Source organism: Lissotriton vulgaris, chromosome 2_1 (assembly GCF_964263255.1).
Source record: "Lissotriton vulgaris chromosome 2_1, aLisVul1.2, whole genome shotgun sequence".
Classification (NCBI taxonomy): Eukaryota; Metazoa; Chordata; class Amphibia; order Caudata; family Salamandridae; genus Lissotriton; species Lissotriton vulgaris.
The window spans coordinates 2,107,901,372-2,107,918,552 of record NC_141687.1 but is presented as its reverse complement, the minus strand read 5'-3'; the positions used below and the strand labels follow the sequence as shown (position 1 = coordinate 2,107,918,552).

At 45.7% G+C, this 17,181-nt stretch overlaps 1 protein-coding gene across 11 annotated transcripts in view; it reads right to left on the bottom strand.

The window, feature by feature from the left end:
- The window catches only part of TCF12 (transcription factor 12), an 864,399-nt gene that overhangs the window by 464,970 nt on the left and 382,248 nt on the right, over window positions 1-17,181 (bottom strand). For all 11 annotated transcript variants that reach the window (XM_086958370.1, XM_086958363.1, XM_086958368.1 and 8 more), the window contains exon 6: window positions 12,277-12,338. In XM_086958370.1, the coding sequence (XP_086814496.1) occupies window positions 12,277-12,338 (62 nt within the window). The remainder of the gene's footprint in view (window positions 1-12,276; window positions 12,339-17,181) is intronic.

Genomic DNA, 17,181 nt, shown 5'->3' with positions numbered 1-17,181 from the left:
AAGCTGTTCGACCACTTGATTCATAACGCATTTCCCAACGTCCCCTGCTGGTAGTACCTGGAGGCGAAGTCTCTGCATTTGCTGTTTTCGGCGGTGGCGAACAGATCTACGTCTGGAGTTCCCCATCTTGCGAAGACTTCTCCTAGTACTTCGTCGTTTATGACCCATTCGTTGTTTTCCTGAATCAGTCTGCTCAGTGCGTCGCCTGAACATTCTGCACACCTGGCAGATGGGTAGCCGTTATCGTCAATCCTCTGGCCAGAAGCCAGTGCCAGATCATCTGCGCCTCCTGCGACAGAGTGCGTGATCTCGAGCCCCCCTGCTTGTTGAGGTAATACATCGTGGTGGTATTGTCCGTCTGTACAAGCAGAGAGTTGGTCTGAAAGGACGGAAGAAAGGCCTTCAGTGCCAAGTGAACAGCTCTGAGTTCCAGGAAATTGATGTGATAGGTGGCCTCCATCGGGGACCACGTTCCTTGAATCCGTTGGTTTCCGGAGTGCGCTCCCCACCCCTGGAGAGAAGCATCCGTCACGACAGTCTGCGTGGGAATGTCCTTGTGGAAAGTAACCCCTCTGAGGAGATTCTCCGCTGAAAACCACCACTTCAGAGACTGAAGAGCATGCAGAGACAGTCGTATCTTGTCGTCCAAAGATCCTTTCCTCTGATCCCACTGGTCTTCCAAGCACTCCTGCAGCGGTCTCATGTGCAGCCGTGCGTGTGGCGTCAGGAAGATACAAGAGACCATCGATCCCAGTAGAGAAGACACCGTCCTCACTGTTGTAGATGGAGTGGTCATAAGAGCCTGAGCCTTCCGAAGGAGTGATAATCGTCGCTCTTCCGAAGGAGACGCGCTTGCTGACAGCGTATTGATGGAGGCTCCCAAGTACTGTATGCATTGGACCGGAGTCGGGACAGACTTGGACATGTTGATGTGCAACCCCAGCATGTTCAAGAGAACGCACGTCTTCTGGAAGTGTGCTCGCGCTTCCGAGAAGGAGGATGCCTTGATCAACCAATCGTCCAGGTACGGGTAGACAAACACCTTGTTCTTCTGTAGGTGTGCTGCTACCACCGCCATGCACTTCGAGAATGTTCTCGGCGCAGACTTTAGTCAGAATGGGAGTACTGTGTATTGATAATGATTGGCGCCGACTTGGAACCGCAGGAACTTCCTGTGTTTGTGTGCAATGGGCACATGGAAGTACGCATCCTGTAGGTCTATAGCACATAGCCAGTCTCCCTGTTGCAACTGAGGATAAATCTGATGCAACGACAGCATGCAAAACTTTTCCCTGCGAATCCATCTGTTTGCCTGTCGCAAGTCCAGAATGGACCTGAACTCGTTCTTGTCCTTCTTGCGAACCAGGAAGAACCGGGAGTACAGACCTCTTCCTCTCTGAGACAGAGGTACGTCTTCTATCGCCCTTTTCCTTAACAGGATATCTGCCTCCGCCTGAAGCTCGCGCAGCTGAAACTGCGAGCTGACCGGTGGAATTGCTGGAGGCGGGCTGGTGAACCGAAGACTGTATCCATTGCAAACAATATTCAGCACCCACTTGTCCTGAGTAATTTTTCTCCAGACACTCCTGAGGCTCAGCCGGGAGGTAGTTTATGGCGCCGAAAACGGTCTTTTTTTAATACATTTTAAAAAACTGTGTGATTATTTGTATTTTAACCCTGCACATTCCTACCTCGATTTGGGAGGTCTCTGCTGGCATCCCTGACCCTGCGCAGCCGAGCTAAACGCTGCCAGAGACAGGCTTTGTTTCCCTTCTTGCCGCCATCGGCGAGCCTGACCATAGGCCACGCCCCTTTTGCACGAGGCCACGCCCCCCGCTGCTACATAAACAGAGCTGACTACAAGCTCGCTAGATTCAGACACTCCTGAGGCTCAGCCGGGAGGTAGTTTATGGCGCCGAAAACGGTCTTTTTTTAATACATTTTAAAAAACTGTGTGATTATTTGTATCTTACCCCTGCACATTCCTACCTCGATTTGAGAGGTCTCTGCTGGCATCCCTGACCCTGCGCAGCCGAGCTAAACGCTGCCAGAGACAGGCTTTGTTTCCCTTCTTGCCGCCATCGGCGAGCCTGACCATAGGCCACGCCCCTTGTGCACGAGGCCACGCCCCCTATCTCCCCATAAGAACATGTGTTTTACACGTACGCGCAGCGGACGGGCGCAGCGGGCGCGCCGTCTGCGCGCCGAAGGCACGCCTAAGGCAAGCCCGTCTGCGCCCGTCCGCGGCCAGACGGGCCCAGGGCCCCGGGATGCTACCTCTCCCATGACTTACTCTTCCGCTATACTGAGAAGCCTTCAGCATCCCTCTTGCGCCCTTTTGTCTACAACCTGGGATCGCCTCGTGTCCCTTGGCATCTCGGCTGAACTGCCTTCTCCCAGACTTATCTGGGTGTCCCCGTCAGCCCCCACCCCGCCCGAGACTCGCATCCGCATACTCTATCTTAACACACGGTCCCTCCCCCAACATCATGTCGATATTTTTCTTTTGCTGACAGCTGAGAACCCTGACATCTTGCTGCTCACTGAGACCTGGCTGTCTGATCTCTCCCTCCCTGACATCTTGGCTGCCCTACCTTCTAACTACTACATGCTGAACGCCAATCGGCCCACTGCCCGCCGTGGCGGAGGGGTGGCGGCAGTCATACGCAAAGCTCTGACTCTCATTGCATCTTCCTCGCTATGTCTCCCTGACGCTGAGAACCTTGTCATCAGCCTGGCAGCGGAAGCTGGTGCTTTGACCCTCATTGTCCTATATCGCCCCCCTACCTCTATGCCCTTGTTTCCTGCTGCCCTTAGTGAACAGCTCTCCGCCTTGTTGACATCTTCGGCCCGCATCGCCATGTTTGGCGATTTTAATTACTGGTTCAATCATGCCGATGCTGGCCCCCATGCCACCGAACTGTTTGAGGCACTCCTCAGCCTTAATTTGATCCAGCACGTCACCTCCCCTACTCATACCGGGGGTCACATCCTGGACCACATTTGGACGCAGGGGGTATCCCTATCTTGCCCGATTATCTCCCCTTGCGTCTGGTCCGACCATTCATTGATTGAGTCCTCCATCTCTGTAAAGGGTCTGGTTAGGCCCCCCCCTCTGGAGGGTGGGACCGCTCGGAAATGGAATGCTCTTGATTCCTCTGCCTTCCTTTCCTTCCTCGCGGAGACCTAATCCTTATCTAATAACACTCTAGACGTCAACACTCTGGACGCAAACATCACTCATTGGCTCACGACGGCTAGCGACCAATTCGCCCCCCTGTCCCGCTTCCCTCGCTCACGCCACAGCAAATCCCATAAATGGTTCAACTCAGCCCTGAAACAACAACATCTTGAGCTGCGTCAACTGGAGCGTAGGTGGAGGCGTAACTATCTCAGCACTGATAGGGAGGCGTACGTGTCCGCACGCAAAGATTATAAAAAAGCCATTACTACAACTAAGTCTGCTTTCGTCTCCGAGAGAATATTAACAGCCCCTAACAAATCTAAAGAGATATTTAAGGTCCTCGGTGAATTAACATCGGACGCCAGGACACTCCTGAACTTGCCCCCTTCCGCAGAGTCATGCAATGCCTTAAACTCCTTCTTTATCGACAAGATCTCGGCAATTAAAAATTCCATTCCCTATTCCCTCCCTTCATTTGCAGCTGTATCCTCCCCTGCTAACATCTCCACTCTGTCCTGTTTCCCCACACTCGATTCCGATTCCCTTGCCAAGTTGGCCACCCGAGTGAAATCCGGTTCCCCCAAGGACTGTTGTCCTCCTTCAGTACTTCGCGACATTTGTCACACTCTTCCGCACTGTATCCTACCCTCACTCAACACCTCCCTTAACTCTGGCACAGTCCCCAGGTCGTTTAAGGAGGCTGTACTGGTGCCTCTGCTAAAAAAACCTGGCGCGGACCCAGCGGTCCTCACCAACTACCGGCCCATCTCCCTCTTGCCTTTCCTGTCTAAAATCCTGGAGGCACATGTTACTACTTGCCTATCGCAATTTATCGAGGAGTCCAACTTCCTGGAAATAAACCAGGCCGGCTTTAGACCAGCCCATTCCACTGAGGCTGTGATTCTCGCCGTGTTGGACAACCTCAGAAGCAATGCTGACAGAGGACTCCCCCAGGCATTAGTCCTACTAGACTTATCGGCGGCATTCGACACGGTGGATCATAACATCTTACTCCACCGTGTCGAGGCCGCCGGAGTCTGTGGGCCTGCCTTGTCCTGGGTCAAATCTTTCCTAGAGGGTAGATCTCAAGCAGTGAGCTTGGGTCCCTTTAGCGCCACCAGTGTTCCTTCATCCTGCGGGGTCCCCCAGGGATCTTCTCTGTCCCCCCTCCTTTTTAATTTATACCTTCAACCTCTCCTTCACTCCCTAGGTAAGTGGGACGTCACAGTGTTCAATTACGCGGACGATTTACAAATTATTTTCCCCCTCACCTCCCCTGACGCTGTCACCAACTTCCAGGCGGTCATGACACACATCCAACACTGGATGAACCAAACTCAATTAAAGCTCAATCCTGGCAAAACTGAGCTTCTCCTCCCTGGGAGAAGTGCCCCCCATTGGAGCCCTCAGTACTGGCCAACTGAGCTTGGGTCACCTCCCTCTCCCGCTGGCTGTGTAAAGAGTCTCGGGGTCATTATCGACTCTGAGCTCACTCTCAAGGCCCAGGTGAGTGCTGTAACATCTTCCTGTATGTTCCAGCTATACAGGATACGGAAAGTTGCCCATCTTCTGACTTCCGAAGCCCTGCTACAAGTTTTAATAGCTTTGGTGATGTCCCGTTTGGACTTCTCTAACGCCCTATACCATGGCCTCCCCAAATCCCAGCTGGCTAGGCTACAGATAATCCAGAACCAGGCTGCCAGACTGGCATTTAAAATCCCTAGATGGCAGTCGGCCAAACTTCTATTACATCAACTACACTGGCTACCAGTCAGTGAAAGAATAGCCTTCAAGGTCTGTTGCCTGGTCTTCAAAGCCTTAACTGGTCCCTTCCCTGCTTTCCTGAAGTCCCTGATCACCCCTTACTGTCCTCCCCGCACCTTGAGGTCCACCCACCTTCAGCTTCTAGTTATCCCCCGGTTTAAACTCACTAAATCTGGCGGCCGCAGCTTCTCTCACCTGGCTCCCAAGCTATGGAATTCTCTTCCACTCTCACTCAAGACCTCTTGCTCCCTCCTATCTTTTAGGAAATCTTTAAAAACTCTGCTCTTTTCACATCCCCACTAAACTCCTCTTGCTCAACCTCAGTGTCCTATCAGCGCCAGGAAACTCATGGTGACAGTGCGCTCAATAAATTTCCCTTAACATTAACATTAACACTCTGCCAGAAAAAATTGAATGCTTCCCCCTACCGGAGTGGGTAACAGATCCGGGGGAAGTAAGTGCTCAGGGCCTAGACCCGGCCGGGCATTTGGTCGCTGGAGCCAACTGATGGCCTCCTCTGCCCTTCGGGCGTTTCTGGAATGGCTTACGGAACTGTTGATGGTACTGCGACTGTCCCGAAGGTTGGCCACGTCCTCTACCCTGCCCACCGAACCGCCGTTGGAATGGGTGGTACGATTTCTTCGCTTCTTTGGGCTTCTCCAGGCCCACAGCCGTAAGCGTTTCGGCCTCCGCCTTCATGCGGGCCATTTAGTCATCCGCATGTTTCCCAAAACGGGTCTCGCCAGAGAATGGAAGGTTGGCTACCCTTTGCTGTGCGTCCGGTTTTAGTGACGTAAGGCGGAGCCAGGCGTGACGTCGCTGGTTAACCCCATGGCAAAAACCATGTGCCGCTAATAGGGATGAGTCTGCTGCAGCACTGATAATTTGATTCGCTACCAGCATCCCTTCGTTTAGCACTTCCTGGAAGTCTTCCCGCTTCTCGCGAGGCAAGTGTTCCGCAAACTGCTGGAGGGAGTCCCAGAGGGCGCGGTCGTAGCGTCCCAACAAAGCCGTGGCACTCGCAGCCTTCATAGAGGTCGCCGATGTTCCACATACTTCCCTTCCAGCTGAATCCATCCATCTAGACTCTTTATCCGGGGGAACCGTGGATGGGGTGGTGGCATGTTGTTTGCAGGCCGCCGTCACAATCACAGAATCCGGAGGAGGTTCCGCCCTTAGAAAGGCCGGGTCCGAATCGGGAGCCCGGTATTTTTTCAGCAATCTCGATGGGGCCGCCTTAGTCACCGCAGGGGTGAGGAAAAGGTCCATGGCCGGTTCCTCCAGGCCTGGCACCAGAGGCAGCAGTGGACGAGACAGGTGTTTCTGGTGCAGTGTCTCGAAAATGACTGATGTCTTAGGCGTGGGCACCGTCAAAGATATGCCTAATTTGGCAGCGCCTCTCAAAAGGACATCATAGAACGCCACCAGGTCATCAATCGGCGACACCCTCGTGTCCGGTGATCCCGACAAGGTCGGAGATTAGTCCCTGGTCCCTGAGGACCTCGTGCGAGAGCGATATCTGTGCCTCCTATGGCGGTGTCTCGACCGCGTGGATGACCTTTGGCGCGATCGCTCCTTCCTCCTAGAGCGAGAGCGTTATCTCCCGGCCCGTGGACTCTCCACAGGTTTCCGTGGGGGCGTCTTCCTCGGTTCCTCCTGGGGCCTAGGTCTAGGGGTCCCCTTAGGAGGTGTCGGCAGAGGAGGCAATGACGTCGACCTCGGCGGAGGGACCGGGGGTATCACCGACCGAGGGGCAGGCCCATGCGGTGGAAGCGGTGGTAGTGGTCGTCCTGGCGGAAGTGAAGGGTTGGTGGGAGGGTCCTCCTTAGGTACAGGAGGAGGGGGCGACTTAGGCCGAGTTGGTGTATACACCACCGAGTACACCGAGCCCGGTGACTCCTTCGGCGAAGGGGACTGTGACCCAGCCCCTTCAGCAGGCGATCGCTTTCTCTTGCGTCCTCCACTAGATCCAGCCTGACTTCTGGCGCCAGAACTCCTCTTGTGCCGTTTAGGAGAGTTGGAGCGACTCCTAGACGCCGATCTGTTCCTTCTCGACGCTGAGCGTCGTTTTTCCGGCGTCGAACGTCGCCTCCGCGACTCTGGCGTCAAACGCCGCCTCCGCGACGTCGACCTCTTCTTCCTCGACGCCGAACGCCGCCTCCGCGACGTCGACCTCTTCTTTCTCGACGCCGAACGCCGCCTCCGCGACGTCGACCGTTCCATTCTCGACGACAGGCATCGATTCCTCCTTCTCGAGGTCCTTGACGGCGACCGGCGGTGTCGCCTTGACGGCGAGCGCCGATGCCGGTCGCTCCGTCTTCGACGTCGATAGGTCGACGCAGACGTCAACGATGACGATGAAGATGCAGTCGACGGTGGTCTCGACGGCGGCCTATCCAGGCCCTTCGACGTTGACTCTTCACGCCGTCTCGACCCGGAGCCCCGGGGAGATGGGGAACACACCGTCGTCATCCCTCTCGACGTCGTCGTCGTCGATGCAATCGACGCCGACAGAGACCAGGACCGTTTGCTGGTCTTCCTGCCTCTGGGGAGCCCCCCAGAGGCCTCAGCAGAGGCAGAGGGAACCTTGCCAGCCTGCCCAGACCCACCTGCAGCCTCCAGTCGTCTCTCTTCAAGGCCTTGAAGCCTAATCTTCAGCCTGTCCCTCAGGGTCCTTGCTGAAAGCTGCTGGCAGATGTCACAGTCTTCAGGGACATGTTCTTCAGGGAGACAGACGATGCAGACGTCGTGTGGATCACTTTTGGCCTTCTTCCTTCCACATGTTGGGCATTTGTCGCAAAGACCAGGCATTTTAGAGCCCTAACAAAGCCTGAACCAACACACAGGAGAGAAGAGAAGCACCAAGAAATATATACTCAAACATTTTTATCCAAAAAAGTGACAAAAAATTCAATAAACCCTTGAAACAAGGGAGAGCTCAATGCCAGGGTCCTGTTAGCAGGAGCCGGAAAAAAGAACTGAAAGTAAGAGGGACCTGCTATGCATTCTGGGATACTGGGAGAAAGTTCTGGAAAGTTCTCTTAAAGGCACAGTATCCTATTTAAGCCACATAATGGCAGCCTATGGGGCTTGTCTGTCCATGCCTTCCTCTCTATCATTCCAGAGTCTTTTACTGGTGGAGGCAAGTTCCTCTATGGTAGAAACTGGGCAGGCTGTGTTGTGTGTGGTGGTGTTTGGTGGAATTTCTAGTTGAAGTACTGGACAGTGTAGCCTGTGGATATAGGCTGCATTATTTGTCTTTAAATTCTCTCTTAAGTGTCTTTGCAGTTTCTGCATGATTTGACAACTTAAGAGATTATTTTTGATTGCCGGGGTCCACGCACATGGGCGGGACTATTCACTAGATTATGACTATACACAGAGATCCCCTACTACAGAATATAGTGAACTATTGAGTGTAGTTTTTTTTTACTGTTATCTAATCCTACAAATATAAAAGTTTATAAAACCTGATTAGATTTCCAGGGATATCCTCATAAGGAGAAATCGATCGAGGATAGAAAACATTTCACAAAACATCATAGAAAACTTCTGCAATTTGAACTAATTGGGGGAAGTGCTCTCTACACAACGAATGCACTAATCGGATATTAAAGTTATATCATGTCAAAAACATTATTTAAAAATTAAGAATCCTCTTTTTTAAGAGCCGCTGGGTAAATAGGGCAATAAGCAAATATTTTTACGGACAGACCACAGCACTAGGCATTTTTAAACAGGTCACAAATATCATGCAATTTTTGTACGGTGTACTCTAAATGGTGGCATGTTTGATATCAACACAAACTTACACTAGGGAATGAACTGTTGAATCGACTACTTGTACAGCAGTTAGTCACCGGTGATCGGTATAAAATATATCAAAAAGCTAGAGCTGAAAGGCAAACTCTTCTTTAATTTGGGGTCAACCTCTCGAAGGCTCCTATGTCTAGACCATTAGTGAGAGCTCCCTCCAAATTTTCCACGTGTAGGGAGAGAAGTTAAGCTTGGCAAGACTGTCACTTGGCAGATGAGTACTCCTACTATACGAGTTGCTATGTGCTTGGTCAGAAAAATCGATCCAAAGTTCCAACGGGTGCTGAACGGAAGGATATGTGCCCATTAATGCTTGCTGAAACTGTGCCTGACCAGTTGTAGGTGAACTAAGACACACATGCCTGACAGTAAATGAAGCATACACTGCAAGGACAGAAAAAAGTATCCTTACGTATTCAACAGTCACATAAAACAACATGGTCTCTCAAACCCAAGGTGTGTACTCTTAGGGTCCCACAGTGCCACGCAATACAAATGAGAAGAAGCCGCGAAGATGGACAGTTTATGTTGAAGAGATCAAAAGACAAGCCCCACCAGGATATTGTGCAGTGCTCATCAGGTGACAGCCGAGAGTGATTGACTGGGAACAAGCAACAACGTTCAGGGTCCCAACTCCAATCCCAAATACACAGCAGGAGCGATGGTGCAGTCTGTCAGACTGATTAAAAGAGTCACATACACACGAAGTCAAAGTCCAAGACACTCAAGAACATGAAGGCCAGAGTAAAGGGAGAGGCACTTATAAGAACAAATGTATCCTTTGTGGCAAAGGGCGTGTTAGAAGGAGTCCATGGAGCCAATGAATGGTAGGCATCATTAAAGAGTGAGAGAGAGGTTGGCACTGTGACCAAGCCGACCCCAAATCAAAAGACAAAGTATGTCGCTATTTGAATACAACACTGTCCAATGAGGTATCATTTGAAAGTTTTAGTAATTTTCAAAATACCTCAATGTATTCTATAATACCCAAAGGGTCAATAAGAATGAGAAATAATAAAGGATATGACCAAATAAATACAGGAAAAGTTAATCAAATCATTGATAATCAGATGCAATATAATTAATGTAATAAATTCTAAGTGTGATGTGAAAACAGTGCTCAAAACTTTATGCAAAACGGTGCAGCAAGTAAAAGGTGATCACAGTAAAAACAATATGCCTCTTAAGCCGTTTAATTGTTTTTATTGTGATCACCTTTTATTATCTGCGGCTGACAAAATAGCACCCACTGTTCCGCAATGCCTTTTAGCATGTGCTCTTTCGCTCCGCACATGCTAAAAGGCATAGGTAATCACAAATTAAAAAGTTATCTTTCCTAAAATATATTTCAAAATGTGGTCAAAATTTAACTCCGTGAACATTCCACGTTTGACAACCTATCAGCCTTGATTTCATCATTAATGCAATACGAAATGGTGACCATGAGGATAGCTAATTTCTGCAGTTACATTCCTGGAATTGTAATATGGCATGTTGTTTTTCAGTTCTTGCTCATTAAACATACAGTTCAAGGCCAGACACCTGCAAAATGAGGGAAACACACACTAAATGTCTAAAATATGTCTCAAGCGGGCAGGTTTACAGTACATATGCAGGGTGAAGATTTATTACCAAAGTTAGGTGGCAAGCCACAGCAAAATTTAGAGGACACCAAGCTGCACATAAAGACTACCAACAGTAATGCCATTGACACACTAAAATGAGTCCATTGCACAAGTCATCCATGGATGTTTTCAGCCTTCCTGAAATCAAACCCAGCTGAAACTATATTCCCTCTTCTCCACCATGGCAATCGCCTCTGGATCTAAACGAAGCTATTTTGGTTGCATGGCACAATACTAAAGTCAAGGTATAATCTATTACATTGTCAAGATGAGTATATACTTACTATTCTAAACTTTAAATCAACTCACTTACACTTAATGAAGTGGTTTGGTTGATGTAGTGTATGCGATATTACGGTCATGTGATATACCGCGTATAGAGCCTATTAGGGGTAATAACTTCTACCGTTCAAATTAAATCTATGAGTTCCACTTCAGAATTTGATATAGCAGAGCGAGCTTGCCGTGTTTACCAAAAAGATGTGCACCACAAGCAAAATGATCACATAGCAGACTCTTACCATTGCTAGAGGTTTGAAACCCATCAGAAGAAATACATTTGAAAGACTTAGACATTCCCAAAGTCAGGGAAGCTTACGTCATGAAACAAGCCTTCCTAATCCCTGCTCCACAACATATAAATTACTGTTCTGAGGTTTGAATAACCCACACACTGTTCCATTTTGAGATACACTGTAAGACCTTCACATTCTTGTTTTATGAGGAAACTTGATGATAGGAAGAGCACCTACCTTTTAAACGCAGGCATGTGTTAGTCTGTGATTTTACACTCTGCCATTTCCCAACATGCACATTTCTTCTGTCACTTATTCGTGTGGATGGTCAGTATAAAGTTTTTTTTATAACCCAGTTAATTAGTTGGACAGATAAGAAAACTAATGTACAAGAAGACATGAGTTCTGTCCAGGATCAGAAACGGTCAATGGGTGAATTTAAGAGTAGAAATATGAACTGGTTGCACAGCCAAAAACATGGCTACTAGAAAAGACCATATTCCAATTATTTCTACAGAACTAACAAAGGCAGAAAGGTGTGTTTGCTTTGTCACATTGCCTTAATTCTTCATTGGAGGAAGATCATGAAAATAACTTTACCAGATGTGAAAATAAAACTTGCAACATTTTGTAGTCTGTGTCAACAGAAGTCCTTTGACATAATAATCTACTCTGTCAAACACACAGCTAACATTCTGCACCATTTTAAAAGCACTGATGCTTTACTTGGCATGCAATTATTCAACTACTGGCATCTCTATATTAGAGATGAAGACATCTTATTTTTTTGAAAACTATGTAATTGTAAAAAATACATTTACCGAATACTACCTGTGCAGAAATATCACTAGAGAGAAACTTCAAAAAGAAGCCTTTTAATAAACATGAACACACCTTATAATAAGATGCTGCAAAAATTCCTTTACCGAAATGTCTTTAATCCCAAAATCAATTGTACTACATGTCTATCCATACATGCTAGAAACTAACATTAACCTAACACCACTCTCGCTAGGACCCTTGCTGTAACACTTAACACCAACTTTATCTCTTTCTTTAACCTTTCGCCTAGTATATTTTAGCCTCTTCGCCTAGCCTTAAACTCTTCTAGAAATGTTTATGGAGAGTTGTACTACTAATTGAAGCAACTTAAGTATGTTCAGATTCCATTTAATGACACAACTTATTTTGCATAGGCAAATATTAGGTTGTCCTATTCTCGAGCATGTTAACCAATGTGTACATTTAAAACCCCTCTCTAGCGATTTCTTAATTTTATAGTGCTTTTGTCAAACAAACGTGTGCTTACTTTAGAAAAAAGTTTTTCACTCAAGAAATAACTGAAAGTAGCTTCAATCATTTTTGTACTTACTTGACAACCTGGTGTTGGAGCATCTCTAGAATACAGTGGAAACTGCCCTCTTTCTGTTTTCCCTGCAAATCAAAAAGAAGTTATCAGACTTTTGTTAGTCTTACTGGAGTTTCTAACAAGTTAATAACTCCTCAAAACATCCCTTCACTAAACAGAAAATTCAACTTCCAAAACAGCTGCTCTAAAAGCAATGCAACAACAATTGCTTTTCTGCATGATTCAATTCACGGGCAAGGACTTTGTTTTATCAAATAACACAAGTTAAACGGCTTATGGATACATTTTTACACTGAAATAAATCCTTCACACCTGTAGCTACAACGTTAGAAAACAGCTTAAATGCACAGCATAAGTATTCAAAACTCAAAAGTGCAAACTAATATACAGCAGAGTTATTTTTTTAAACTTACTCCTTGCGGACATGAATAATATGTCCTTAGTAAAATATTTAGGAAAGCAATGTGCACCTCTATCCACAATTTAGGTAATAACATGCACCATCAGTATTCATGGAGTGGAGTTCCGTAAAAATCCTTAGACAATTTGTTGTCAAAGGGTAATCAAAGTGGCTAATAAACCGGACAATACAGATGAAAAATTACAATAACTTATCATAAAAGCAAGAACAAGCATAACTATACATTCCTGCATGTATATGTAGAGGGAGGTATATAAATATAAAATCGCACACACGCCAAGTGTAATATGCTAGTTATCACTTTATCACTATTGTGGAACATGGAAAGGGGACATGATTAATGAGAAAAAGCCTTGAGTGTGTCTTGAATTCCCTCCACTCCCTCAATGCTGGTAATAAAGAGCGTATCACTACTAACAGTTCTGCATAAATGGTTTATACTAGGTTTCTTTTAGCATGTACCCTAACTATAAAAAGAATATATAGTCAGTACATGCACACAAGGGGTTAGGTACATGGGAAAAAATCTCAAAATTGGCCTCGTGTGAAAACACATTTATGTGATATCTTTGGAATATGGAACTTGCAAGGCATTAGACAATGCATTCTCATGTTCACTACACTGTACATTGGAAAACATTTCAATTGACCTGTGCGCTGTTGTAGGACACGTATGCATTTAATAATAATACGCTTGTTACAAATAAAATGTTTTAGCTACATTTATTTATTTTCAATTGCTTACAGGCAAAAGGGAAAGCAAATTCTATCTAAGAAAACCGCTTCATATCGACAAGTTCACTTTTATTGCCATAGTGCCCGTATCTCAAAGGACATGTATATGTGGTCAAACTGCACAGATGCACGCAAACCTCTCAATACCGGTATACAACGCGCCTTCACTGAGTAAATACAATCTGCTGCCTTTTTTTTTTAAGAAAGTAATAGTGAGTCAGCCGCATTCCTTCCCGCACAAGCCATTACTTTCAAAAAACATCACACCGCATCTACTCAATGACAGTAAAAGGCAGACGTGCTAAATATTCTAAGCTAGGTGCTCATTTAAAAATACTTTCACATTAAGCACTTCAAAGCTCAATAATCCTTTAAAGCCTGCACCAAATTCATGGAATTTTCAAAAGGCCAAAATGGTATAGGATTCGTTTATGTGAGTATGTACCATGTGCTAATGCGAGTATACACATGAAGAGGGTGTGCTGTGGCATACTTAGTGATTTTTGCTTGGGGCAGCAAAACCCTTGGGTAGCAGGCCCATCTTCAGTCTACACACAGGTTGTTACTAGGGTTTAACTAACTTTCCACCAGGCAGAATTCTCAGTTATAAAGATAATTTCATTAGTGAGACATCTTAACTTTGATCTCTTCCTATCAATTTACTTACTTAAGACGATTAATGGTGAAAGACAAGCAAACTATATATATTTAACAGAAGATGAAAATCAGAAGCAATAACAAAAATTAGGCTAAGAAGTGGACGTGATAAACTCCACTAAGAAAATCTAAGTCAAGCACGTTAAAAACAAATAGTGTGTAATATAGATGTCTTTTTATAATATTATTCCCATGTTTGGCTGTTATAGACCATTTTTGCGTTTGGATGGAAAGATAATGGGTAGCAGAAACAAAAGTAATTACTACAAAATGAACCGAAAGGTCTTTGAAACGACATTAAAAATGAAGAAAATAATTTACAACCTATTTCCAATTTGCATGGCAAATTCCATTTGACAAATGTTAATGAAAAACTTATCTCATGCCAGCTCCTATGAGACAGGATGAGTTGTAGAGGTTACCAAATTACAGTTCTATTTGATGTAAATACAGACCATAATGGACTAATAAAACCGATATACAGAAGGACACTGCACAAATGATTTCAATTAACCTTGCACAAAAATGTATCTTTTATATCACATCGAAAGTATGAAAAATACAATAAATTAGTAAAGGCTCTTATAAAATGTACGAAATAAACTTTTTCTAAAGAGCAATTCCAGGTGTTCAATAATAAAATGATATAAATTTCATCGAAATATTAAGAAAAGGCTTTAAAAACCTACAGAATTATCCATTCAGTGTTTTCTTATTTCCCATTTAAAATTAACAAGCTCTCACAGAAAACATTTAGGTCACGCTGGATAGTCAATTAAGAGAGGGCGAGTTTATTCCTACTGCAAATAACGTCAGTACAGACAAGAGCTGCCTTTCTTGCAACACCTGCTGAATATATTGTAATAAAATAAAGTAATACATCCATAGTCACACACTATAATCATTGGTACCTATAATCATTGGTACAGTGGCGCAGCTGGTGCATTTACTGCCTGGGGTGGTCCCTGAGTTTGATGCCCAGTGCCGGCGCATCTTGTGCAGGTAAAAAGGGGCGGGGTTAAATTTGACAATTGACAGATATAATAAAAAATAAAAATATAAACTTACATTGCGCTAGCCCCTGACCCCCCCACTTCCCCCCACCATCACCACCAGCTACGCCACTGCCTGGGTGTTTTTTTTTTAAATTAATATGACTCTCCTCTCTCAAGCGATACATTGAGAAGATCTCTGAGACAATAAGCCTTGTAGATTTGGGACCGAAGGACCCAATCATCAATGACGTGTCTGGTACGGAGCCAGGACTACTTATGCTATCCATTATTATGAAATGTAATTTTCTCACAAGTCAAAGTTTCTTTCTTGCAAAACATTCTAGCTCTTCAATGAGTGGATTTCTCCTAACAATGTCAGCTCCTAAATAACTATAGAGAAATTGAGTGATTACACTATATGATCAAGAAATAAATAATGAACACAACAGCTGTCCACGAATGCTTTAAAGTAAGTGATGGCTGGTAATCAAAGCACGCGGAGGCAGAGGGGCCACACTTGCACACTTATTCACACCCATGTATGCTTTCAGACACACACATACACGCACCACGCGTTCATATATACATACATTAATACGCACACACACAAAACATGAAGTAAAAACATTAACTGTTACCTTTTCCAGTGTCTCTAGAGGGAAGCTTCATAGGTTTCTGGAGGGTTGGGGACTGCCAGAATCTCAGAGGTGGCGGCAGGCCCTTACTCATCACAGAGTGGAATGGGGCTACTAAGACTGTGCTGATTCACCCCACCCACCCTGCGACAAGGTGTTACGCAGACACTGCGCAATGGGCACATATGGGCTTAAAACTGAAGCAAGCAGGTCTGAGGGTATCATTGATGTCCCCCTTCATCGTGAGGGAAAGGACCTTGAGGTACTTTGAGAAGCTGAGGTCAAGCCCATGGGCTGTGACATCTTCAGGCCAGCATAGTTCAGCTCAGACAGTGCATGTCTAGCATCTGGCTGCCGGACCTGAAAATAAACCATATCTGTAAGAATGACCTTTGCTCAGCCTGACAGACACTCTTTATGTCGCCCAAAAGGAGGTGAGGGCATGGCTCTTAACTCTCTAGGACATGCTGTTGGGGTTTAAAATTCAGCAGCTCGTGTCCCTACATGAAACTAAACCACTGTCTTGTAACGTTGACACCCAAGACAGATCTGGATGACAAGAAGACGGCTGTGTTTGGGTATTTGGACCTCCAGAGTTAACTGGCACACTAATTAAGCATCAAAAATAACTTCTAGGCAATTCTAGTCTTTACAGAATGGCAATTAATAGTTCATTGGCGATCATTTATGCAAACAAAAGGTGAACACAGCACATTTGAAGCTAATCTGTAATAAAGTGGGAAGAGTGGAGATTATTCTGATTTACTTTCCTTTGAACAAAATATGGTTGCAAACAGCTGCACGAAGGCAGTAACATTGACAAGTAGGAAGCAAAGCTAATCTATGGAAGGGCATTGGCATTTTAGATGGAAAGCCTCATCACCCCATGGTTTTCGATGTGTAAAGCAGCTCTTTCCTTAGCTGTAGCCACTCCGCTTGCCTCAATCCAAGAGGGGGCTTCCTTGTGGTCTTTGCATAAGAAACTGATTTGCCTTGACAAAGGGATCCAAGCAATTATTGTGAGGTAACAAGCCACACCAAGAATCACATAATGGAGAAGACTGCAGGTAGCACATATCTCACAGTTCCAAATAAAGGAAACCTTGCATACTTGAGTTAAGATTGTATTTCTGTATGCATCAACAAAAAGCTCTACCAAGCACTGAAGTTCTCATGGTAAGTTAATAAAATGTATTAAGCTCACTCATACTCTGAGGTTTCTTGGCGCTAAGACTGCAGTTAGCACAGGACGGAGCATCTAGTTCTGAAATAACCCTGTCTTGAACCCTTTTCTAAAGGAGGTAAGTGAGTTTGCACTTCAGAGATCCATTGGAAGCGTGTTCCATAATTTTGCTGTGCCATACGTGAGGCTTACCATTACAACAAGCATTTACAATGCAACGGTCTCGCCTTTGCAAAAGTTAGAGCTATTGGCATTGTAAATGACAAAATTGTTATGTATGTG